Below are 27,773 nucleotides of genomic sequence, written 5' to 3' on the forward strand. Positions count from 1 at the left end.
ATGTCCATCCTGGGCCTCCTGCAGTGCCACAACGATGCCACCCGAAGGTTGCAGGAACAGCAACTCATATTCCGCTTGTGAAGCCTGCAGCCCAATGGTATCAATGTGGATTTCACAAGCTTTAAAATCTCCCCTCCCGCTACCGCATCCCAAAACCAGTCAAGCTCATCCCCGCCTCCCTAACCTGTTCTTCCTCCCACCTATCCCCTCCTCCCACCTCAAGCCGCAACCTCATCCCGCCCCCTTGACCTGTCCGTCCTCCCTGGACTGACCTATCCCCTCCCTAACTCCCCACCTACACTCACCTTTACTGGCCCCATCCCCGCCTCTTCGACCTGTTTGTTTCCTCTCCACTTATCCTCTCCTCTATCCATCTTCTATCCGCCCCCCACTCTCTCTCTATTTATTTCAGAACCCCCTTCCCCTCCCCCTTTTCTGATGAAGGGTCTAGGCCCGAAACGTCAGCCTTTCTGCTCCTATGATGCTGCTTGGCCTGCTGTGTTCATCCAGCCCTGCACCTTGTTGTCTGGGTGTCTGCTAAGTAGGTGCTGCTTGATAGTACTATTGATGATACTTCCCATCACTTTACTGATGATCGAGAGTAGACTGATGGGGCAGTAATTGGCTGGGTTGGATTTATCCTGCTTTTCTGTACAGTACATACCTGAGTAATTTTCCATATTGTCGGTTTGTTACCAGTATTGGAACTGTACTGGAAGAACTCGGCTAGGGAGCGGCAATTTCTGGAGCATAAGTCTTCATTACTGTTGTCAGGGTCTCCATAGCCTTTGCAGTATCCAGTTTTTCCTTGATATCACATGGAGTGAATTGAATTTACTTAAGATTGTTGTCTGTAATGCTGGGGACCACTGGAGGAGGCTGAGATAAATCATTCACTCGGCACTTCTGGCTGAAGATTTTAGCAAATGCTTCAACGTTATCTTTTGCACTGAGGTACTGGGCTCTTCCATCATTAAGGATGGGGATATTTGTGGAGCCGCCTTCTTCAGTAAGTTGTTTGATTGTCTGCCACCATTTATGATTATATGTGGCAGAATTACAGAGATAGATCTGATCCATTGGTTGTGGAATCGCTTAGCTCTGTCTATCACTTACTGCTTATGCTCTTTGACGTGCAAGTAGTCCTGTTCAGTAGCTTCACCAAGTTGGCACCTCATCTTCTGATATGCCTGGTACTGCTCCTGACATGCCCTCCTGCAATCTCCGTTGAACCAGGGTTGATCCCCTGACTAGCTGGAAATCGTTGAGTGTGGCATAGGCCAGGCCGTGAGATTGCAGTATGTGTTGGAATACAATTCTGATGCTGTTGATAGCCTGCAGAACTTCGTTGATGTCCAGTCTTGAGATGCCAGATCTGTTTAGGTAGAGGGCTGGATGAACACAGCAGGCCAAGCAGCATCATAGGAGCAGAGAGGCTGACGTTTCGGGCCTAGACCCTTCATCAGAAAAGGGGGAGGGGAAGGGGGTTTTGAAATAAATAGGGAGATTTCACAAGTTTCAAAATCTCCCCTCCCCCCACCGCATCCCAAAACCAGTCCAACTCGTCCCTGCCTCCCTAACCTGTTCTTCCTCCCACCTATCCCCTCCTCCCACCCCAAGCCGCACCTCCATCTCCTACCGACCAACCTCATCCCGCCCCCTTGACCTGTCCGTCCTCCCTGGACTGACCTATCCCCTTCCTAACTCCCTACCTACACTCACCTTTCCTGGCCCCATCCCCGCCTCTTCGACCTGTTTGTTTCCTCTCCACCTATCCTCTCTTCTATCCGCCTCCCACTCTCTCCCTATTTATTTCAAAACCCCCTTCCCCTCCCCCTTTTCTGATGAAGGGTCTAGGCCCGAAACGTCAGCCTCTCTGCTCCTATGATGCTGCTTGGCCTGCTGTGTTCATCCAGCCCTGCACCTTGTTGTCTCGGATTCTCCAGCATCTGCAGTTCCTACTATCTCTGTTTAGGTAGAGAATGTTTCTACTTATAGGGAAGTCCAAAGCCAGGGATCGGGTACACGACCATTTCCAATGCTGACTGTTTTTTTGAAGAGCTGATGCAAAGGTGCCAGAATGGAGTCCAAGTTACTTGTGAACTTTCCATAATAATTCACCAGCTCAAGGAAAGACCTAAGCTCCAGTAGAGACGTGGAGCCGGGGCACATTTCATCACCCTCACTTCCAATGGACGTAACCCGATCTTGTTGACTCTATAGCCCAAGTCGGTAACTTGGGGTGTCTACAACAGACATTTTCCATACTAAGGCGAATGCTCACCCAGGAGAAAAGTGTAAGGACTATGAATTCTCTAAGTGCTCCTAAATGGTCTAACCTGTTATTAGCATGTCATCTAGATAAATGGTGACCTGGAATAGACCTGACAAAATGTTCCCCATGGTCTACTGAAAAATTGCACAGGCTGATGATTCCCCAAATGGCAGTCTTGTTTATTGGTACAAACCCTTATGGGTATTAATTATAGCATACTTCTGGGAATCTTCATCTAACCACAAATGCAAGTACGCATGGTTCTTGTCCAGCTTCGTGAAGGACAGGTCCCCTACCAACTTTGTGTAAAAATCCTCTATGTGAGGGATTGGGTGTTCATCTAGCTATGAAAAGTGGTTTACAGTTTGTTTAAAATCCCACCCTTCTCACCACTGAAATAACTCCGCAGAGGCTGGTATCCCATCACCAAGTCACTCCTTTTGTTTTAAACATGCGGAGAAGTTCTTGACACTGGTCCACTTCACTCAGAGCCAGCTCTGAGTGTCACTCAGACAGTCCTCTTTTGATCTGTCAACCAGGGGCACCCTGATTTAAGGGAACAGTTCCAATCAGTGAACTCCTATTCTGAGGTCCACCTGGCTGACCTCATAACAATTATTACACTCTCCCTGAGATCTTTGCACACCATTACAAGTAGACCGTATCTTGGTTTAAGGTTTTATCCAAATGTGGAACTTTGAATGGAGGAGCATATTCTCAGTCCTGGCTCTGGTTATCTTGGCCTAGTTATAAAGTTGATTTTAATAATTATGTAATTAAGCTTATGCAACTTGAGATTTTCCTGTGTTCTTTTGCTTGTGGGTTTTGGTTGGATTTCCTGATTTGAGCCCGTTGCTTCTGTTTCTATATTTTTCTCTTTTTATTTTGCTTTTCCCTTTGCCCTTATTTCAATCACTCTTTTCTGTCATTGTGTTTTGTTTTGTTTCTCCCCTCTCAACGATATTGCCCTCTAAAATCCTGATTCCATTCCATCTACTTTCTAATTGTCTGTCCGTCCCAGGCTTACTTCCTCATAGATAAACCGTTGGTTTATCTCTGTGCCTACCTGGGCATCTTCTGAACGACCCATCATGTATTTGTGGCTGTGTCCTTAAGAGCAGCAATCCCAGCTGCCACACCTTACTCACTTGTTGACTTTCCATTGATTGTGCCCATTGCAGTTTATTTTGCAAGTTTATTTTTCTCATCCAACTCACTACTCCTTATGATTACTGCCATTGGGTCAACTATCCCTTCTCTCTTTGCATCTCTCAATGTTCGTTTAAGACATGGGAAGTGGATGAGAAAATAGAGTTGAATCCCAATATCGACTAGGATTCTATTGAATGGTGGACTGTAAGAATTAGGAGCAGAATTAGGCCACTTAACCCATGGGACTACTCCACTATTCAATCACGGCTGATATGCTTCTCAAACCCATGCTCTTGCCTTCTCCCCGTAACCCGTGATCCCCTTACTAATCAAGAACCTATCCATCTCTGTCTGAAAAACACTTAATGAAATGAGAGAAATTGTTTCTGTCAGGGCGTTGTTAGTTTGTGTAATGCTGTTCCCTGAGGCATTGGGGGATGGGTCATTTGAATTTATTTAAGGCTGAGTGGGACAGATTTTTTTTATTGACTGGGGAATCACAGGTGATGGAAAGCAAGTGGAATTGAGGCCACAATGAGGTCAGCCATGATCCTATTGAATGTTACAGGATGCTTTGAGGACCGAATGGCCTACTTGTGCTTCTTTATAGGGAACATAGAAATATGGGACAACCTACTGAACTGGTGTAGAAACGAATCATCCTTGACCCAGATGCACACCCTAAGGAGAAAAGAGGAATTCCATGATCTATACATAACCCTTTAAAAAATTTCAATCTCAGCTTTGAATGTTTCAATTTAACAACATGGACTGAAATGGCTTTTCAAGAGCAAGAGTTCCAGATTTACTCCTCCATTTGTGTGGCAAAGAGATTCCTGAATGATCCAGTGGTAACTTTAAGATTGTGCTCCTGGACCCGCTCACTCCTTCCAGCAGAGGAAATAGTTTCTCTCTTAGTGACCTATCGATTTGTTTTGAAGCATCTTCACCATATTTATTAGAATAAATTTCAGTTTTCTAAATGCAAAGGGCTACAGCTAGGGCTGGATAATTCAACCAGTTCTGATAATTTAACCCTTTCAGCCCCAGGTTTTTTTCGGGAATGTGCACTGCCTTCTTCTAAAGATAGTATGCACCTGAAGAAGTGTCACTGGTTCTGAAACATTAACTCTGCTTTCTCTCCATAGATGCTTTCAGACCTGCTAAGTTTCTCAGCAATTTCTGTTTTTGTTTCCATGTGTACCTCCCTGATGTGTGCACCACGGACTGAATGCAGTCATTCCAAAGTTCCGTAATACTTTTTAATTCTTTCATGGAATGTGGGCATTTGTTGCACGTCCTTAATTTTCCTTGAACTGAATGACTGGGTAGTCTCTTTCAGAGGGCTGTTAAGAGTTAACCACATTGCTGTGGGTCTGGAGGTCACGTAGGCCAGATTGGGCAAAGATGGCACATGTCCTTCCCTAAAGGGCCTCTGTGAAGCAGGTAATTTTTTACAACTAGCAATGATAATTACCACTAAATAAAAAGAACATTCCAGGTCAAGTAAATAGGATAAGGAGGCTTGGCTACAAATTGGTAGAAAGTAAATTTATGCATGTTTTTGCACAAACAGTGATGAGCATCCAGGGTGGATTCCTGGGAATAGTAGTGTGAATCAGAACTTACTTTGATGCTGTATTGCTGAAATCCTGGAACTCTTAAAAAAGAATGAGTTTGATGGGTTGATTGGCTTCCCTTTATCATATTTAGCTCTAAGGTCATGAATTCCCTCTCTAAATCTCCTACTCTCTGTCTCTATCTCTCTTTCTCTTTCCCTCTATCTATCTTTCTCTTTCCCTCTATCTATCTCTGTCACACACACTTCTCACTCTCGCTCCCCACCCCTCAAAAAAAATGATGCTGAGCAAATCTGACCTCTTTTTAAGACATTTGGTCTCATGCCCTGACATGGCTTGATTTTAAATTCTTGGCTATGACTTGCCTTGGAATGCTTGTGACCTGTGTTAAAGGGACTGATATATAAACGCACATTGTTGTTATTCTCATTGCAATAACGCATGGAGATGAACATAAGATTGTGACTTTATTTAAAATCTAAACAGACTTTACCTTCAGCCTAAAATAATAGCAATGTACGGCGGAAGCTGGAGATCTGAAATGAAGACAGATGGTACTGGAGAAACTCAATGGGTCTGGCAGTGTCTATGGAGAGAGAAACTGCAGTTTCTTCTGAAGAAGAGGCATATTGGTCTCAATGTTAATTCTCTTTCTCTCTCCACAAATGCTTGTGAACCTGCTGAATGTCTCCAGGGCTTTCTGTTTTCATTTACCTTTCGCATTCCCCACCCTCTGAAAAGAAAACATTGCTCAACAGGAGGTTGAGGCATGACTGTATAGAGGTTTATGAAATCATAGGGGGCATCGATAAGGTGAATGGCAAATGTCTTTTCTCTAGGGTAGGGGATTTCAAAACTAAAAAGTATATTTTTAAGGTGAGAGAAGAAAGGTTTAAAAGGGACCTGAAGGGTAACTTTTTCGACACAGAGGGTGGTTTGTATGTGAATGAACTGCCAGAGGAAGTGGTAGATGCTGATACAGTTACAACATTTAAAAGACATTTGGACAGGTACATGAACAGGAAAGGTTTAGAGGAATATGGGCCAAGCAGAGGCAAGTGAGACCAGTTTAATTTGGGAAACATGGTCAGTATGGACAAGTTGGACCTTGGGATCTGATTCCGTGCTGTTTGACACTGACTCTATTGACTTGACTTCTACAGCCTTCTGTGGCAATGAGTTCCACAGATTCACCACCCTCTGACTGAAGAAATTCTTCCTCCTCTCAGTTCTAAAGAGTCATCCCTTCACTTGAAGGCTGTGCCCTCGGGTCCTAGTATTTCCTACTAATTTAAATATTTTCACGACATCCAATCTATCCAGGCCAGTCAGTATTCTGTCAGCTTCAGTGAGATCCCCTCTCATTCTTCTAAACTCCATCAAGTACAAACCCAGAGCCCTCAACCGCTTCTCATATGATAAGTTATTAATTCCTGGGATCGTTCTTGAGAACCTCCTCTGGACCCCTTCAATGCCAGCACATCATTCCTTAGATAATTGGCCTAAAACTGCTCTCAATATTCGAAATACTGTCTGACCAGAGCCTTATACAGCCTTGGCAGTACATTTTTTTTTTCCTTCGTTCACAAGATGAGGGTGTCACTGACTAGGCCAGCATTTATTGCCCATCCCTAACCGCCCAGAGGGCAGTTTAAGAGTTAGCCACATTGCTGTGGGTCTTGAGTCACATGTGGGCCTGCTCTTGTATTCTAGTCTTCTCAAAACGAATGCTAATATTGCATTTGCCTTCCAAATTTTTTTTTGAACCTGCATGTTAACATTAACCTTAAGAGATGTTGGTGGTGTCTGGAACTTCAACATTCTTATGGCATCATTCATTACAGTCAGTTTAAGGCTGTTCCTTAATTGGTCTACATGATGGCTTTCCATATTTGGCGCAAGCCCCCAGATGTTAGTGAAAAGGACTTTGCAGGGTTGATAGGGCTTTGTGTTATGTTGTCATTTCTGATGCTTCGGGGTTGATGTTCAGTGTTCTGTTCAATTTCAATGCCTTTTTCAAACTTATAGCGGTTAGATACAGCTAAGTGGCTTGCTAGGCCATTTCAAAGAGCATTTGAGAGTCAGTAACATTGTTGTGTGTAGGGAGTCATACGTAGTCCAGACCAGGTGAGAATAACAGAGTTTTCTTCCCTTGTGTACATCCGTGAATCAAAGCATTTTTATGACAGTTGTTTCAATTACTATCAGACTAGCTTTTAATTGTAGATTTATTGATTGAATTCACATTTTTCCTTCTGCGGTAATGGGGTTCAGATCTATGTCCTCAGAATGGTAATCTGTGTCTCTGGATTATGAGTCTTGTGACAATGCTGCAATCTGCCAGCTCTCACTGTAGAGGTGAGTGAAGGTCTGTGGGTGATGAACAGAAGGCCAACAAAGGGGCTATGAAGTGCCATGGAAGTGGTCATAGGTTGGCAAGGGTATTTGGAGGCCATGGAGGATGTGGGGTCTGTGTGGAGGCATGAGAAGGATTGAGAGCTGTAGAATCTTTTTGTTTTATTGATTTTCTTTAAAGAGATCTTGATCAATGGGCTGAGGAGTGGCAGATGGAGTTTAATGTGGATAAATGCGAGGTATTGCATTTTGGCAAAACAAACAAGGACAAGACTTGTATAATTAATGGTAGGCCCCTGGTAGTGTTGTAGAACAGACAGAGCCAGGGGTTCATGTACATAATTCTTTGAAATTTGTCGCAGATAGACAGGTTGGTTAAGAAGGCGTTTGGCATGCTTGCCTATGTTGCTCAGACCTTTGGGTATTGGAGTTGGGATGTCATGTTGAGGTTGTACAGGGCGTTGGTGAGACCTTTTCTGGAGTACTGTGTGCAGTTCTGCTCACCCTGTTTTAGGAAGTAGATTTTTAAATTGGAAAGGATTCGGAAAAGTTTTACCAGGATGTTGCCTGGAATGGAGGGTTTGAGTTATAAAATAGGCTGGATTGGCTAAGATGTTTTTCACTGGAGCGTAGGAGATTGAGGGATGACCATTGTAGAGATTAATAAAATCATGAGGGGCATAGATAAGCTGAATATTAAGGGCCTTTGTCCTATGGTAGGGGAGTTCAAAACAAAGGGGTATATTTTTAAGGTGAGAGGAGAAAGATTTAAAAAGGACATAAGGGGTGACTTTTTTTTTAAGGGTGGTTAGTTTGTGGAATGAACTGCCAGAGAAAGTGATATAGTTACAACATTTAAAAGATATGGATAAGTTCATAAATAGGAAAGGTTTGGCGACATATGGGCCAAATGCAGGCAGGTGGGACTAATTTAGATGGGAGCATGATCGGCGTGGACTGTTGGGACCAAAGGATCTGTTTCCATGTTGTATGACGCTATGACTCTAAAAGCTTCAACTAGTGTCACAGTACTAAGGTAGGCCTTCTACCCAGGCACCAAGGTAGGGCCTTCTATTGCACAGCCAATAAACTTTGCACTTGTTCCATGGTTGCCTTGCTTGACTTGTATAACACCACCATCCTGGAATGAAAATTTCAACTTCTGCTTTCCCCCAATTTGAATTTGCAGATCTGGCAAACTCTTGAAGCCTATTTCTTTTTTCCAGATGTATGTAATGAAGTGAATTGAAGTTCCCCAAGTACTGTGGCAGGATTTGTATTCATATCTTCAAATAATTAGTACAGGCCTCTGTATTAATCTTATAACATGCGTCTGTGTATTGTGCTTTGCATGCTGAATGGAAATGCTCAGCAACATGATCCTGAATTTTTGATCATTTATAATTGTAGTTCTCTGCCCTACCGCAACCCTGAACTCTTTCCCTGGCTTCCTACACTTTTTGTTTAAAAGTGATATATTGTTAATCAGTCTCATCAGATCTGGCAGCATCTGTGGAACAGGAAACAGAGGGAACAAAATCTGGGGAGGCAATGGCCTGGTGGTATTATCACTGGACTGTTAATCCATAGACCCAGGTAATGTTCTGGAGACCTGGGTTTGAAACCCGCCACAGCAAATGGTGGCATTTGAATTCAATTTAAAAAAAGTTTGATTGTCAGAAAAAAAAGCATTTGGTTCACTAATGTCCTGTAGGCAGGGAAACTGCCATCCTTATCTGGCCTGGCCTACATGTGACTCCAGACCTGCAGCAATGTGATTGACCCTTAACTGCCCTCTAGACACTTAGGGACAGGCAATAAATATCACCTAGCCAGCGACGCCCTCATGAATGAATAAAAAGGAGTTACTGTTTCAAGACATTATGGCTCCATTTTGGGACCCTGACATTTCAGTTTTCTGTAAATCTTGAGTTGAGTAGCATGGCAAAAAATAATTTCTGTGTTAATTTTTTTCCACTGTTGCTATTTCTCTTCTGGCAGTTGTGACTTTTGCTTAGTGTAGCAAATCTTACTGATGGAGTAACTATATCGGAATTTTTCTGAAAGTGAAAGCTGGTTGGGTAATGAATGATAAACTTTGAATTTGACGCCCTGCTGGAATCACAGAATCAATAGCTTTATTGTGAGTTTACATGGGTGCAAGAATTTACCAATACACTACTTACATGGCCATTATTGATTTGAAGCTGTTAGCCAACAGACAGGTTAATCTTTTCTGTGTCAACATTGATTCAAGGGAAGGGACAGAGATCCACAACAAGTCGTGACGAACGTATGTGGTATTTGTGCTGTAGTGAAGCCCTTCTGGACTCAATATCAAGTTCAATAATTTAGGGCCTGAGCACTTTCTCCTATCTCCTTATCCCAACCCACACACCAGGCCTTGTCATCCACATGCGCTTGTCAGCCATTAATGGTCCCCATTAGCAGCTATTCATTCTCCCAGGCTGATCTTTACCCATTGCTCTGTCTGCCCAACTGTTTTTTCTCTCTTGGTTTCATCTCCACGTATTGTTTAGTCCTTTTCCCTTCCCTACCCCTGCCCCTTCTCTAGCGTATATAGTAACATTTGCCTTGCTACAGTTGGTTCTGAAAAGGGTCACTGGACCTGAAATGTTAACTCTGCTTTCTTTTCAAAGATGCTGCCAGACTTGCTGTGCTTTTCCAGAAATTTCTGATTTTGTTTCTGATTTCCAGCATCTGCAGTTCTCTGGTAAATTGGATGCAAAATTGGTTTGGTCATAGGAGAAAGTGAATGGTTGTGGAGCAGATGGAGCTTAATCCAGATAGGTGCGAGGTGATGTATTTTGAGAGGTGAAAAACAAGAGGAAAGTATATAGTTAATGGCAGGACCTTTCAGAGCGTCGATATACAGAGGAATCTCAGCGTCCAATTCCATAGCTCCCTGAAAGTGACAACACAAGTGAAGAAGGTATATTGCATGCTTGCCTTCATTGGTCAGGGCATTGAGTAAAAAAGTTGGCAAGTCATGTTGCAGCTGTATAAGATTCTAGTTAGGCCACATTTGGAGTATTGTGTGCAGTTCTGGTCTCCACACTATGCAAAGGTTGTGGAGGCTTTGGGGAGGGTGCACAAAAGGTTTACCAGGGTGTTGCCTGGATTAAAGTGTATCAGTTATAGGAGAAGTTGAACAAATTTGGATTGTTTTCGTTAGAGCTTTGGAGGCTGAGGTGCAACCTGATAGAAATATATAAAATTATGTGAGGGATGGATAGGGTGGATAGTCGCTGTCTTTTTCACATTTCACAATGTCAAATATTAGGGGGCATGGGTTTAAGGTGAGAGGGGAGAAGTTAAAGGGAGATGTATGAGGAAAGTTTTTTACGTCAAGGGTGGCAGGGCCTGGAACACACTGGCAGGAGACTTGGTAGAAGCGTATACACTAGCAAAGTTTAAGAGGCATTTAGACGGATTGAGGAACAGACAGGGAATAGAGGGATATAGACCATGAGTAGGCAGATGGGATTAGTTAAGAATGGCATCGTGGTCGGCACAGACATGGTGGGCCAAAGGTCCTGTGATGTACTGTCCTGTGTATGCCATGCAACCTTTCTGACACTGGAAGTTTAAGCTTAGTACTTAGTTTTTCAGAATTTAATTATTTAATATTGTTGGTGGCTTAACATTTTTATATTTAATATATTCTTCCACCTTGTCATTTATCATTCTCTCAACATCGTCTATCTTTTTCTCTATTTCGCTTTCTGTGTGCTTATTATGACGTAAGAATTCTAACTTTTACTTCCTGGTTTTGAGTCTCCATCTTTCAATGAGGATCCTTCAGTCTGTTTGAGGAACTATGCTGTGGTTTATCCACTCATGCCACAAATCCCCTTTAGAGGATACAATGCCCGAATGATCTCTCTGAATCCTAATTCAATGCTCAAGAGCTCATGAAAAGTGGGTCGGCAACTGTATGCTTAATTGGTGGTGAATGACATTACTGCTGAATGCAAAGTACTGGGTAATACATTCAATCAGGATCATTGGGTAACTATGAAGTGTTAGTTAGTTTACTAATTGTTCATGGAAGATGAACTAAGAAGAAAATTGTATAAAAATGTTGCTATTGATTCAATAATAATCCTAAGTACCAAAGAGTGATCTGCCTAACAGATGATGTGACATGTTGGTATACAATAAAATGTTTATAAATTGGAGTATAGACCATGTAATTCTGTGGAGTTTTATTTTCTAGGTCCTTTTGAAGACCACAGCTGGTGACATTGATATAGAGTTATGGTCAAAAGAGGCACCAAAAGCATGCAGAAACTTTATCCAACTCTGCTTAGAAGGTATTTTTCAAAAATTGCAAAATTTATCGACGAGGGGAACATTCTCCGACCCTATTTGGTAAAGTGAAGACAATGTTCATTCTAATTAGATAAGCCATGCATTGCTGAGGATTTGTTGAAATTGAAATCAGGATACAGCTGGTGCTGATTTTTATAACCCTGATGACACTTACTGATAATGCGACTTTTTTGCAGTTGTTCATCATCTCTCAGACATTTTGTGAAACAGTTCTGATTGTACAAATATAGCATAGTTTTGTAGCTGCAAAATATGTTTTGCTGTCAGAATAGTACAGCACTGAAGGTTTTGGTTTGTTAAATCTATGCTAGTTCTTTCAAAGACAGTTGAGTTTGTCCCTCTCCCTTGCTTTAGCCCATATTCTTTGCATTCTTTTTTCCTTTAAAGTGTTTATGTAATCCCATTTTGAATGCTACTGCGGTATTTGTGACCATCACTAATCAGGATGTCCATTCCAAATCATTACTGTTGGTTGGGTAAAAGAGTATTTTCACTTATTTCACTCCTGGCTCTTTTGCTAGTCATACAAGACTGTTCTCTGGTTATTGACCATTCATATAAACATTTGAACTGGGAGTGGGCTATTAAATCCATTCAACCAGTTACATGACTTAACAAGATAATTGCTAACCTGATTGTGGCCTGCAATACATATTCCCATTGATTACCTTGTTATTCAGGCATTGGAAATAGCTCTGTTTATGCTATAGTAGCAATGTAGGAACAGCAGTAGAGCATTCAGCCCATCAAGCCTATCACAATAAATAAGTACTATCACAACTGACCTTTTATGATTGTAAATGCCTCTTATTACAATCTATTCTGAGTCTTCTCTGCTTTAAATAGACAAACTTAACACTTCTCCAGCCTACCCACTTCACTAGTAATCCCTTATCCTTTGATTCATACCATTAAATCTCTTCTATACATAGTCCAAAGACTTCACATGTTTCCTAAAGTTTTGTGCCAGAATTGAACACTGCAGCTAGTGCTGAACTTTTTTTAAAGATTATTCCAAAGCATAAGAGGCTATGGGCTAGAAAATGGGATTAGAACACTTAGGTGTTGTTTTTGATCAGCGCAGACTCACTGGGCAGGGGGCCTTTTTCTGTGCTGTGGACCTCTGCGACTCAACTTAGTATAACTTCCTGTATTTATGAAACCCAAAATCCTAATACATCTTACTAACTGCTTTTGGTAGTCTGACCTGAAACCTTCAAATATTTGTGAACAAGTATTCTGTTATTATGTGTCCTTTAAAATTGTACCATTTAGCTGCTATCATCTTTCTGCACCTTTCCTATAAAAATATAATACCTCTCACTTTACTGTGCTAAATATCATGGTTATGTGTTTATCTTTCCATCAATCTGTTATGTCAGCATGAAGTTAATTATTATTTTACCGATTGTTTATTAACACTTACAATTGGGCATCAGGTACAGATTTGAAAACTATCCTGTACTCCTATGTCCAAGTAATTAATGCATATCAAAATCAGCAATTGTTCTAATACTAAACCCTGAGGAACACCACTGTATCCCTTACTTCACTCCAAATATCAGTCATTTACCACAAGTGTTTGTTTTCTATAGCCTCACTACTTCTGTTGTTCCTGCACCTTTTATCTCAAGGTCATCAATTTTACTAACTGGCCTAATGTATGTTACTTTCGTAAATTGCTTTTAAAGTTCATATACATAGCATTAACTACACTACCTTCATCCAGTCACTCTATTACTTCACCAAGAAAACATCAGTTGATCAAATCATTATTTGGTTGGTTCATGGCATGCTGGTATCACTGGCTAGGCCAACACTTGAACATCCATAATTGATTGATTATATTATTGTCACATGTACCGAGATACATTGAAAAGTGTTTTGTGCGCGATACAGGGAGATTGTACTGTACAGAGTGCAGACTACAGTGTTATAGCCGCAGAGAAGGTGCAGAGTGAGAAAGAGAAATCAGAATTAACATTGGAGAGGCCCGTCCAGAAGTCTGATAACAGCGGGGAAGAAGCTGTTTTTGAATCTATTCGTATGTGTATTCAAACTTTTATATCTTCTGCCTGATGGGAGAGGGTGGAAGAAAGTATAATCAGGGTGGAAGTGCCTTTGATTATGGTGGTTGCTTTCCCAAGGCAGCAGGAAGTATAGATGGAGTCAGCGAATGGAAGGCTGGTTTGCACAGTGAACTGGGCTATGTTCTTGACTCTCTGTAGTTCCTTACAGTCTTGGGAAGAGCAGTTGCCAAACCACGTTGTGATGCATCCAGATAGAATGCTTTCTATGGTGGATCTATAAAAATTGGTAAGAGACCTTGTGGACATGTCAAATTTCATTAGCATCCTGAGGAAGTAGAGGCGTTGTTGTGCTTTCTTGACCTTCACATGTGGGTGGACCAGGACAGATTGTTGGTGATCATCACTCCAGGAGTTTGATGTTCTTGACCATCTCCATCTCTGCATTATTGATGAAAACAGCGGCGTGCCCTCCACTCTGCTGCCTGAAGTCCGTGACCAGCTTCGTCATTTTGCTGAAGTTGGAGGGATTGTCGGCTTTACGCCATGCCGCTAAGCACGCCATCTCTTTCCGGTATTCTGTCTTGTGGTTGTTTGAGATCCGACCTACAAAGGTGATGTCGGCAGCAAACTTGTAAATGGAGAATTTGACCACACAGCCGTGAGTGTATAAGCAGTATAGTAGGGAGCAGAATTGTATCTAACAGAATTGAATCCTAAAGAAAGTAAACTTGCCTTTGTCTATAATGAACAGCCTGCTGTTGCAAATTCAAGAACTGAGGAGAATTGATTTGCGTTTTAAGCTTTTTGTTAATTGTGATCTTGTTGATTTTTGTGTATCCCACATATGGCAATGATCATTTGGATAAGAGTTTAAAAAAAAACAAATGATTGAAACTTACTGCAAATTTGTAAATTAGTCCTTCTGATCATGAACTTTTTTTTTATTCCAATCAGGTTATTATGATAATACAATATTTCACAGGGTTGTACCTGGCTTTATTGTGCAAGGAGGCGATCCAACAAGAAGCGGAACTGGTGGTGAATCAATATATGGGAAGCCATTTAAGGTCTGATTTTTTTTTTCTTTAATTTTCTCACTGCCCTGATTAATGTTGGGATAAATTCCGTGATGTTTGTACTCTGTTTGATACTGTTCTCAGATTGCTATGACTAAGGAAGCTTTTCTTTATTTGGCTTCTGCCTTCATTTTGCTTTTCAGTAAGGGGTGGGTTGGAGGTGTCGTTGATGTTAGACTGACTGTTGCTGACCAGTCTATGTGCGCTATGGCCACTTGTAATAGTGTTCCCATCGAGTAACTCGGTAGAGTTATTATCAGACTAGGATCTGTACATGTGAGACAAATCTTGATTGTGGGTTTATATGCAGAGTGTATGAAAATGGAACATGTCTGAATTTTCTGCATTTGGTTATTTTGAATTTGATGTTTTCTGTCCAACATAGAGCTCTGATTTGAGTTTCCCTTTATTGTTTAAACTTGCAGGATGAATTTCATTCTCGTTTACGTTTTAATAGAAGAGGATTGGTTGCAATGGCGAATGCTGGACCTCATGATAATGGCAGTCAGTTTTTCTTTACATTGGGTCCTGCGGATGAACTCAATAACAAACATACCATCTTTGGAAAGGTTAGAGTATGAAGATAACAAAATGTTGTTGTATTTCAGTTTTATCATAGACTCCTAGAATCCCTACAGTGTGGAAGCAGACCATTTGGCCCATTGAGTCCACACCGACCCTCTGAAGAGCATCTCACCCTAATAACCCTGCACTCCCCATGGCTAATCCACCTAGCCTGCACATCTTTGGGCTGTGGGAGGAAACTGGAGCATCCGGAGGGAACCCACACAGAAACGGGGAGAATGTGCAAACTCCAAACAGACAAGTCATTTGAGGATGGAATCAAACCTGGGACCCTGGCGCTGTGAGGCAGCAAGGCTAACCATTGTGCCACCGTGCCACACACGTCCAAGGGCAAGACTCACATTAACAGTTACTATTTGGAAACAATCACGTGTTAACACAGAGCATATGCTTTGTGTGCACGTTAACTCTTACTGTGTTACAACTTGTCTGTAATTCTTAACAAGATATACGTCCTGTGTTAACATTTTGATGGAATTCCTATATTGATACGTTTAACGTTGTCTCTTGTCCTTAAGTTCCATTCCTTCAACTATTGTTGTTTTACCTCCATTCCCGTCTGCCACCTTCATACACGACTGGCATCAGAGCTGATAATAGTTTTTCAAATATTGTTTTTTCCTGTAATCCAATCTTTCTTTAAAATGCTTAAATGCTTATTTTTTTTTTGACAATAAGCTACTTTAATGTGGTTAAGGCTGGAAGTGCAGTGTTTCTTACTGTTAGAGCTGGAAGAAGATTAAATTAGTTTACGTTGGTTTTCATGTCCTGTTCCTGGCAAGCAGACTCACCCTATTTTTTTAAAAAACGGAAGCAAATCTCCTTGTTTGGCTTCAAGACCTATGTCCAGTAATTAGCAGTTCTTATGCATTGCTTTCCCCCTTTTTTTTTTTCCCGGCTTGCCACCTGGAAATTGCTTCTGTTTATTCAACTTGCACTTCAAATGCCTGTATTAGGCCTTTCATGAGAAATTAACTTTCAAATACCAGGGTGTTATTCCTTATTACTTAACATACAAAGAACAAAGAAAATTACAGCACAGGAACAGGCCATTCGGCCCTCCAAGCCTGCACTGATCCAGATCCTCTATCTAAACCTGTCGCTTATTTTCCAAGGATCTGTATCCCTCTGCTCCCTGCCCATTCATGTATCTGTCTAGATACATCTTAAATAATGCTATCGTGCCTGCCTCTACCACCTCTGCTGGCAACGTGTTCCAGGCGCCCACCACCCTCTGCGTAAAGAACTTTCCACGCATATCTCCCTTAAACTTTTCCCCTGTCGCCTTGAAATTGTGACCCCTAGTAATTGAGTCCCCCACTCTGGGGAAGAAGCTTCTTGCTATCCACCCTGTCTATACCTCTCATGATTTTGTAGACCTCAATCAGGTCCGCCCTCAACCTCCGTCTTTCTAATGTAAATAATCCTAATCTACTCATCCTCTCTTCATAGCTAGCGCCCTCCATACCAGGCAACGTCCTGGTGAACCTCCTCTGCACCCTCTCCAAAGCATCCACATCCTTTTGGTAATGTGGTGACCAGAACTGTACGCAGTATTCCAAATGTGGTCGAACCAAAGTCCTATACAACTGTAACATGACCTGCCAACTCTTGTACTCAATACCCTGTCTGATGAATGAAAGCATGCTGTATGCCTTCTTGACCACTCTATCTGCCTGCGTTGCCACCTTCAGGGTACAATGGACCTGAACACCCAGATCTCTGTGTGCATCAATTTTCCCCAGGGCTTTTCCATTTACCGTATAGTTCGCTCTTGAATTGGATCTTCCAAAATGCGTCACCTCGCATTTGCCTGGATTGAACTCCATCTGCCATTTCTCCGCCCAACTCTCCAATCTATCTATATTCTGCTGCATTCTCCGACAGTCCCCTTCACTATCTGCTACTCCACCAATCTTAGTGTCATCTGCAAACGTACTTGGAGCTAGAAAGAGGAGCTGGGCGTGCTGTCCTGCGCGTACTTCACAAGTTGGTTCCTGGTTACAGATGGAAACTAACTTTTGAGCTATGTGGAATCCCTTTTAAAGGCTTCTACATCTCAACCTCTTTGGTTCAAACTGCAGAAACATTAAATAATAACAATGTCCCGGGCACCACTATCACTATCCCTAGATATGTCCTGTTGCACCAGCAGGACAGACCCAGCAGAGGTGGCAGCATAGTGGAATATAGTCGGCAGGGAGTTGCCCTGGGAATTCTAAGCATTGACTGTCGACTCCTTGGCTTCATGTTAAATATGAACAAGGAAACTTCTTGCTAATTATCATGCAACATCCACTCTTGTCTGATGAATCAGTACTCCTCTATGTTGAGCATCACTTGGAGAAAGCACAGAGGGCAGCAAGAGCAAACTCAGTTCTGAGGAAGGGTCACTCGACCTGAAATATTAACTGATTTCTGTCCACTGATGCTGCCAGACCAGCTGAACTTTTCCAGCAATTTCTGCTGATGTTTATTTTCCTTCCTACCTTTTGCTTCCAATTGAGCATCTACTGCTCACCCATTTGCTCCCACCATTCTTCCCTGACTGTGAACCATTTTTACCATGGAGGGGAAAAACTAATCAATTTGCCTCCCAACTGCAGTTCATAAAACATCAAAATCTGCTGACTCTTTAAAACTCCATTGCTCCTTCTGTGAAATGCTAGCTTGTCGTTCATACCTATACTTGAAAGAAGAGGAGAAAATTGGTCAAATGGATAGCAAATAAAAAAGTTACCGAAAGGCTTGTGGGTTTTTAAAACATAAGTTTAAAATCACCAAAAATGTGAATGGCAAGGCAATTCGGTGATTACCAAATTGGTTACCAAATATATCTAAGCTCTAAAATCTGATAAAGTAAGCAAGATGGACTTAACCCTCCCTCTTCTGTTGCTGCATCAACCTGATTTTCTCTTTCCCTCTCTTTCTCTCCACCCCCCCCACCCTGTGTCAGACCCGACACCCACCTTACCCACTCCCTGACTCACTATAAGCACTTGCCTTGTCCCCCCACCTTGACACTTGATCAAGTTGGCACCCTGCCTCCAACTGAGCTGACATTTTATTACCTGGCACTCCACCCTTAACTCATCTGTCAATCTGCCACTTGACATTCGTGCCCCTTTTCTCAGATGCCAACCCATCCGATACCCAAATATCACACTTTATATGCTTACACTTTGACAGCAACTGTCAAGGAGGCTGTCAGGACCATTCAATTTCAAAATACAGCAGTTGACCACTGTGAAAAGGGGGCCTGATTTGCCTTCCTGTGATCATGCTAAGTTACAAAAGAACTGTGAGAATTGAAATATTCTGCTGTATTTTGACCGGAAAGAGGCCAGAGCAGAGCTTCCTTCTCTACATTAAAAATGGCAAATTTGCATGAGACTGCCACTGACCGGAAAATATGGCCCAAAATGTGGACCTAACTGTATTAAAGGCCATGTGTACTTTGGTATTGGTCCCTCCAAGCTTCATCTCACATGAGCATGGCAAGTTAATTGGGAGCTAGCCACCCCATCATTAGAAAGGTCAGGATTACTGCCTGACACTTTATTATCAACATTGCTGTACTGTACTTTCCCTTATCATCTCCTTTGCTCTTCAGCCTCCAAGTAGGCCTGTTCCTCATGTCATAGCCTTCTGCCATCAGTGCTGTGACCACCAAAGCATTTCATTCTTTGCCTACAGCAAGAAAAGATATTGCTTTACTAGGAGCTAGTTTTAAGTTGTTTGACATTATTATTATTATTTCATTTTCATTATAAACCATTCAAAACCAGTTCCTGGTTAGTTCTGAGAATCACCTTTTCTCACTTGTTGCTGGTTTTCCAAAGAGCTTTCTCAAAACTTAGCTGGGGCATGTTTTTTAGGGTTTATAGAGGGAGGTTAAGAGTCAACCAGTTGCTGCACTTCTGGATTCACATGTAACTCAGTTCAGGTAAGGACAGCAGTTTTCCTTTCCTAAAGGACAGTGAAGAACCAAATGCTTTTTAGAATAACTGTCCAAATTTTCATAGTCATGATTAGAATTTGAATTCAGTAAAGATCTGGACTTTAAATTCCGTCATCTGCCATGGTGGGATTCAAACACGGGTCCCTTGGATTAATTTCAGTGGCAATACTACGATGCTACCACCTCTCCATAAGTTTCTGTTACTCAGTTCATGTGTCTTTGCTTATGCCGCAATTATTGATTTATCTCTTGAATTGCTTTGTAGCTGAAGCTAGGATGTCTGTATTGTAGGTATGCAAAATTTTCAGGTAGTGAAACATTTTTGCAGTTGTTCACAGTAAATTACAGGGTCCTTGCCTCTCCTGCCTGTTACTTCAGTTGTTATTTATTTTCCTCCTCTTATACTTAACTTTCTCTTTCTATCGTGGAGATTTTTTTAAAAACTTGTCAGGGAAGGGAGATATATGATTTTCCTTCATTTTAGACCTACTCTGAGAGAACTTTGCCGTTCCATGTTTCCTTCTACACTGCAATGTCAATTGCACATTCCCTGTTCTGAGTTCCTGTGTGGCTCCACCAATTCCCATTGCTTAGTCCCTGCTACAATATCTTTATCGTATTGTTTCCAATCATGGTCCTCAAATTTTAAGTTCTAGTTCTCCTTTTACTAGAATAACAAATGAACAACGCTAATATTATAAAAAAATATATTTCATTAGAAGGGTCTAGGCCCGAAAAGTCAGCCTTCCTGCTCCTCTGATGCTGCTTGGCCTGCTGTGTTCATCCAGCTCTACACCTTGTTATCTCCTATTTCATTTGTGTATGTTTTTTATAACTGAATTTAATAGTAATGTAGATCATGTTCAAGCCTTTAACAGTTTTGACTGGTCTACACAACTCAATTTATTCTATGGTCTGTTGCAGAATAAGTGTGTAATAAGACTATCAATTTGTATATGTGGGAAGATTAATATGGATTTTTTTCCCCACAGGTGACTGGTGATACTATTTATAATATATTAAGACTAGCGGAAGTAGAAATTGATAAAGACGAGCGCCCAATCAGCCCTCATAAGATCAAGTCTACAGAGGTGAGATGAGCAAAGTAAAATTTATGTTTTATTATGTTTTATGTTGCCAAATTTAAATATGAAATCTGTAACCATTAGGTTAGAACCACATTTTTGGCTGCAGCTTTTAGAATTTGTCTGTTATATTTACGTTGTGCTGTGAAGGTATAAATTTATGCCATAATGTTTTGTTACCAATAATCAACTGAGCTGAAGTCCTTTTGTCAATTGTAACTACACTACTTAACCTTTTGAAGGAAGGTGGCTAGCAGTGCATTTTCCATCTTCTTACAAGAGTAAATACATTATACTTATCCTGACTCCATAAAAATGCTTTCAATGATATCATTTGCACCTCCACACCTGCACCTGTGTTTGACGAGTAGCAAGAGATCTATGTATTAAACCTGCTCCACTTGCCAGGACCTTCTGTTTAGTTTTGTTTGCTGAGTTGCCTGCCTAGATGCAAGACAACTTTTCATACTGCTACTGAGATACTATCACTTTCAATTAGTTGCTGGCCTACCTACTTCATTGCTTCAGTCGTATTGTGGTCCATTGCTTATACTCCTTTTGTAATCCTGGAGCATTTAGAGAGAAACTTTTGAAAATTGTTTCATGTGAAGTGGTTGTTGGTGGTAAGGCCAGCATTTGTTTCCTGTTCCTAATTATCCTTGAGAAGGTGATGGTGAGTTACATCTTGAACCCCTGCCTATCTGGTCTGGGTGCTCCCACAATGCTGTCAGAAAGGCACTTCAAAGATTTTGACCTGGAGACAGTGGTGATGCAGTTTCAAATCATAATGGTGTGTAAGGAAACTTGCAGGTGGTGATAGTTCCATATACCTCTTACCCTTGCCCTCCCAGGTGGTAACCTTCACGAGTTTAAGGTGCTATCAGCAGAATCTTGGGTGAGTTGCTGCAGTACATGTTGTAGATGGTACACAATGCTGCCATGGCATGTTGGCAGTTCAGGGAGTGAATGTTTAAGGTGCTGGATGAGGTGCTGATCAAATCAACTGCTTTATGCTGGATTTTGTTGAGTTTCTTGTGTATTGTAACTGCACTCACCCAGACAAATACAAGGTATTCCATCATACTCCTGACTTGTGTCTTGTTGATCCTGGGCAGGTGTTGGAGAATCAGAAGATGGGCCTGAGAATTCAGATTCTTTGACTTGCTTTTGTAGGCACAGTATTTATATAGCTGGCCCAGTTCAGTTTCTGATTAATAAACCTCACCTGAACAGTGCTGGGACCAGAGGTCTGGTGAGGTATTTTGTTTAGTCAGAAGTCATACGACACCAGGTTATTGTCCAACAGACTTATTTCGTATGACAAGCTTTTGGAGTGCTGCTCCTTTGTCAGTGAAATGGAGGGTAGGCGCACAAGCACAGAATTTATACGCGGAGAGATCATTGCGAAATAATTCTAGGTAATCGAGTGTCAAGTGATAGTACAAATGGTGTGAGTGGAGTCTCAACAGGCTGAATAACAAGTCTTTGCAGGTGATCAAAAGTGTCAAACGGTGTGAGTAAAGTGTCAATAGTTGAGTAGCAAGTGAAGGGATGACTTATGATCAAATTAAGGCAGAGAGGTAACTACAAAAAAAATCAAAAATAAGATGGCACTAGTGACAAACCAAATGGTTGGAATAACATGATAGGTTTGGGGCGGCACGGTAGCTCAGTGGTTAGCACTGCTGCCTCACAGCGCAAGGGACCCAGGTTCGATTTCGCCCTTGGGCGACTGTGTGGAGTTTGCACATTCTCCCCGTGTCTGTGCGGGTTTCCTCTGGGTGCTCCGGTTTTCTACCACAGTCCAAAGATGTGCAGGCAAGGTGGATTGGCCATGCTAAATTGCCCGTAGTGTTCAGGGATGTGTAGATTAGGTGGGTTATAGGGGGATGGGTCTGGGTGGGATACTCTGAAGGTCGGTGTGGACTTGTTGGGCCGGAGAGCCTGTTTCCACACTGTAGGGATTCTATAATCTTTGGTATAAGAGTTGCATGAGGAATGTCTAACTAAAGTAACAAGTAATCCAAACGTGTACAAACTTATGAAGGTAGAGATGTCATAACAAGTTACCAAGGTGATGGTGTCAAAACAGAACAGTAGGGAAGATTTAACAAACACAGAACAATATCGTGGAGTTACGCATAGCATGCCATGAATCTCAGATGACGGCTAAGGCCACATTCATGGGAATGGAATTTGGCAAATCAGTTTCTGCTCACAATTCTGCGTTGTTGCGTATTTGGAAGGCCGCCTTGGAGGACGCTTACCTGAAGATCAGAGGCTGAATGTCCTTGACTGTTGAAGTGTTCCCTGTCTGGAAGGGAACACTCCTGTCTGGTGATTGTTGCATGATGTCTGTTCATCTGTTGTGGTAGTGTTTACATGGTCTTGTCAATATACCATGCCTCAAGGCATCCTTTCCTGCAGCGTATGAGGTACACAACATTGACTGAGTCATGTGAGTACTTACCACGTACGTGGTGGATGGTGTTCCCACGTGTGTTGTATCCATGTTGATGATCTGGCATGTCTTGCAGATGTTGCTGTAGCAGTGTTGTGGCCGCTGTTCTCTTGAAGACTGGGTAGTTTGCTGTGAACGATGGTCTATTTGATGTTTGGCATTTGGTTGAAGGAGAGAAGTGGCGGCATAGGGATGGCTCTAGCGAGATTTCCGTCATCATCGATGACATGTTGAAGGCTATGAAGAACATGGTACAGTTTCTCTGCTCCAGGGAAGTACTGGACAACAAAGGGTACTCTTATCAGTCATGTCCCATGTCCCATGTCCCATGTCTGTCGTCTTAGGAGGTAATTATGTACGTCTCATTCCTCCTCATCTAAGCAGATGTATGTATATGCGAGGCTTGTCCATGGGGATGGCTTCTTTAACGTATTTAGGGTGGAAGCTAGAGAAGCGCAGCATTGTGAGGTTATCCATGAGCTCGCAATAGAGTGATGTACCGAGGTGTCCGTCCTTGATGGAGATGCATGTGTCCAAGAATGAGAGTGATTCTGAAGAGTAGTCCATGGTAAGTCTGGTGGGATGAAACTTGTTGATATCGTCTTGTAATCGTTTCAGTGATTCCTCGCCGTGAATCCAAAGAAAGAAAATGTCGTTGATCTATCTCGTGTACAGCATTGGTTGGAGGTCCTGTGCAGCAAAGAAGTCTTGCTCAAACTTGTACATGAAAATGCTGGCATATTGGGGCGCAAATTTGATCCCTAATAGCTGTTCCTTGTACTGGATGAAGAGCTGGTTGTCAAAGGTAAAGACGTTGTGGTCAAAGATGAAGTGGATGAGGTGCAGAATGACGTCTGGAAATTGGCAATTGTTGGTGTTGAGTGTTGAGTCTGTTGCAGTGATGCTGTCGTCGTGGGGGATGCTTGTGTAGCAGCTTGCAATTCGATGAAATTGAAGCACTCAGCCGAGAGCCAAATTTCTTCCTCACTACCAAAATGGACCCCCTGGTCTCATGGCAGACACACAGGGATTTATCAGGAAAATGAGGCTGTGCGAATTCTACCATAAACCCCAAGATGTCAGCAGTGAGCGCATTGAAACAATCAACGAACTGGAACAGTCGACTGAGAGATCCACTGTGCAGCAACCAAAGAAGAAAGAGTTAAATCGGACCCCTCCAGAAGGCTGCTGCTCTAGGCTTAAGTCGACAAGAGATGCGTCAATACCAGATTCATCAGCCGTGACCACAAGGTAGTGCAGAACGTTATCTAAGCACAATGCAACGCCATCAATGCTCTCAAGACCAACTGCGACATCATTGTCAAACCAGCAGACAAAGGAGGAGCCATCGTCATACAGAATGGAATAGAATAGAATTGCATTAAGGTAGACGAGTCCCCAGTTTCTGCAAGAGGCAAGCGAAGAAATAGGGTATTAGCAGATATTTTCACATCTTCTTTGACTACAGGCGCGGTTCCAGAGGATTGGAGATTAGCCAATATTATTCCCTTGTTTAAGAAAGGAAGCAGGGATAATCCAGGAAATTATAAGCAGGTGAGCCTGACGTCTGTGGTGGGAAGCTCTTGGAGAAAATACTGAGGGACAAGATATATGCACATTTGGAAGAAAATGGGCTAATTAGTGACGGGCAGGTTTTGTATGGGAAGGTCATGTCTCACCAACCTGATTGAATTTTTTGAAGAGGTGACAAAGATAATTGATGAGGGAAGAGCTGTGGATGTAGTTTATATGGACTTTAGTAAGGCACTTGATAAAATCCCACATGACAGCTTGGTACAAAAACTAAAATCACATGGGATTCGGGGTGGGCTGGCTAGATGGATACAAAACTGGTCTGGTTATAGAAGACAGTGGGTAGCGGTGGAAGGGTGTTTTTCAGAATGGAGACTAGTGGTGTTCCACAGGGATCAGTTTTAGGTCCTCTGTTGTTTGTAGTGTATATATAATTTGATCTGGAGGAAATGTGGGTGGTCTGATTAGTAAGTTTGCAGATGACATGAAGATTCGTGGAGTTGCTGATATTGCCGATGATTGATTGTGAAAGGATACAACAAGATATAGATAGATTGGCGACTTGGTCACAGAAATCACAGATGGAGTTTAATCCAGACAAATGCAAGGTGATACATTTTGGAGGATCAAATTTAGATGTGAATTATACTGTAAGTGGCAGAACCCTTAGGGACATTAACATTCAGATGGATCTGGGCGTGCAGGTCCACAGTTCCCTAAAGTGGCAACACAGGTAGCCAAGGTGAGTGAGAAGGCATATGACATACTTGCTTTCATCAGCTGGGCCATGGAGTACAAGATTTGGTAAACCATATTGCAGCTATATAAAACCCTTGTTAGGCTGCATTTGGAATATTATGTGCAGTTTTGATCACTACACTATCAGAAGGATGTGGAAGCTTTGGAAAGAGTACAGAGAAGGTTCACCAGGATGTTGCCTGGTCTTTGGGGCATTGGCTATGAGGAAAGGTTAAAAAGACTAGGATTGTTTTCACTGGAAAGGTGGTGGCTGAGAGGAGGAGACCTGATAGAAGCCTACAAAATTGAGAGGCATAGATAGGGTGGATAGTCAGAGGCCTTTTCCCAGGGTTGAAGTTTCAGTTACAAGAGGGCACAGGTTCAAGTGAAAGGTGGAAAGTTTAAGAGAGATGTTTTTCATGCAGAAAGTGGTAGGAGTGTTGAACGCACTGCCAGAAGAGGTGGTGGAAGCAGGCACGTTGGCGACATGTAAGAGGCATCGAGATTGTTACATGAATAGGGAGGGAATAAAGGGATATGGACCGAATAAGGGCAGAAGGTTTGTTTCTTAGACTAGTTAGGGCATGATGATCAGCACAGGCTTAGAGGGCCAAAGGGCCTGTTCCTGTGCTGTATTTCTCTTTTGTTCTTTGACTGCTGCAAAGAAGCTTCCCAACTACTGAACACCCGGGAACACTACAGACAACTACTTGCCGACCCAACCAAAGAATGCACTCGTCAACTGAACAGACTGATCAAGACCTTTGATCCAGAGTATCCTATGCGCTCTCATTCCCAGGTACTTCTCGCAGAGGAGATTTTTACTGTTTTCTAAAGATACACAAAGCCAGCATGCCTGGATGTCCCATCATTATCAGGCAATGGGACCCTGTATGAGAACCTCTCTGGCTATATCAAGGGCATCTTAAAACCCATTGTACAAGGAACACCCAGCTTCTGTCACGACAATACAAACTTCTTACAGAAATTCAGCACCCATGGACCAGTCGAACCAGGAATGTTCCTTGTCACAATGGATATTTCGGCACTCTTTTTACCAGCAGCTCCCATGGCGATGGCATTGCTGCAACAGCCTCAGCACTCAACATCAACAACTGTCTATTTCCAGACGCCATTCTACAACTTGTCTACTTCATCCTCGTCCACAACGTCTTCACCTTCAACCAGCTCTTCATCTAGCCGCATGGAACAGCCTTGGGGACCAACATGCTGCCATTTTCACGCACAAGTTCAAGCACAACTTCTTTGCTGCACAGGACCTTCAAGCAATGCTCTGCACCAGATACATCATTGACAGTTTCTTCCTTTGGACCTCATGGTGAAGAACCACTGAAACGATCACATGACAATATCAACAAGTTCCATCCCACCATCAGACTTACCATGGACTACTCTGCAGAATTAATCTCATTCTTGGACACGCGCATCTCCAACAAGGGCGGACACTTCAGTACATCACTCTACTGCAAGCTCACGGAAAACCTCATGATCCTTCACTTCTCTAGCTTCCACCCTAAACATGTTAAAGAAGGCATTCCCTATGGACAAGCCCTGCATACATAGGGGATCAGCTCAGACGAGGAGGAATGCGACAGACACCTACAGACGCTGAAAGGCGCCCTCGTAAGAATACAATGCTCAACTCATCGACCACCAGTTCTGACGTGCCACAGTGAAAACTGCAACGACCTCCTCAGAAGACTGACACGTAACAAAACTGACGAGTACCCTTCGTTGTCCTGTACTTCCCCAGAGTGGAGAAACTACATCATGTTCTTTGCAGTCTTCAACATGTTATCGATGCTGACGGGTGTCTCGCCAGGGCCATCCCTGTGCCTCCACTTCTCACCTTCAAACAGCTGCCAAACCTCAAAAGAGATATCTGCAAGACGTGCCAGATCGCCAACACAGATATAAGATATGTGGGACACCACCCACGATAGGTACTCATGTGACTTGGCCAGTTACCTCAAATACTGCAGGAAATGATGCCCTGAGGCATGGTATTTCAGTGAGACAATGCAGACGCTATGACAACGGCTGAATGGACACTGCGCAACAATTGCCAGGCAGGAGTGTTCCCTCCAGTCAGGGAACACTTGAGCGGTCAAGGAAATTCAGCCTCCGATCTTCAGGTAAGTGTCCTCCAAAGGCGGCCTTCCAGATACACAACTACGCAGAATTGCTGAGCAGAAACTGATAGCGCAGTTCCGTACCCATGAAGACTGCCTCAATCGTGATCTTGGGTTCATGGCGTGCAACATGTAACCCCACCGTACTGTTCTGTGTTTGTAAAGTCTTCCTTACTGTGCTGTTTTGACACCATCCCCTTGATAACTTGTTACAATCTCTCTACCTACATTAGTTTGTACACTTTTGGATTACTTGTTACTTTAGTTAGACCCTCATCATGTAACTGTTATACCTATCGTATTATTCCAACCAGAGATAGTAGGAACTGCAGATGCTGGAGAATCTGAGATAACCAGGTGTAGAGCTAGATGAACACAGCAGGCCAAGCAGCATCAGAGGAGCAGGAAAGCTGACGTTTCGGGCCTAGACCCT

At 42.5% G+C, this 27,773-nt stretch overlaps 1 protein-coding gene across 2 annotated transcripts in view; it reads left to right on the forward strand.

The window, feature by feature from the left end:
* The window catches only part of cwc27 (CWC27 spliceosome associated cyclophilin), a 233,026-nt gene that overhangs the window by 4,668 nt on the left and 200,585 nt on the right, over positions 1-27,773 (forward strand). For both annotated transcript variants that reach the window (XM_048597217.1, XM_048597212.1), the window contains exons 2-5: positions 11,603-11,699; positions 14,703-14,815; positions 15,250-15,393; positions 20,363-20,461. In XM_048597217.1, the coding sequence (XP_048453174.1) occupies positions 11,603-11,699; positions 14,703-14,815; positions 15,250-15,393; positions 20,363-20,461 (453 nt within the window). The remainder of the gene's footprint in view (positions 1-11,602; positions 11,700-14,702; positions 14,816-15,249; positions 15,394-20,362; positions 20,462-27,773) is intronic.

The sequence above is a fragment of the Rhincodon typus genome, chromosome 1 (assembly GCF_021869965.1).
Source record: "Rhincodon typus isolate 14 chromosome 1, sRhiTyp1.1, whole genome shotgun sequence".
Taxonomy (NCBI): Eukaryota; Metazoa; Chordata; class Chondrichthyes; order Orectolobiformes; family Rhincodontidae; genus Rhincodon; species Rhincodon typus.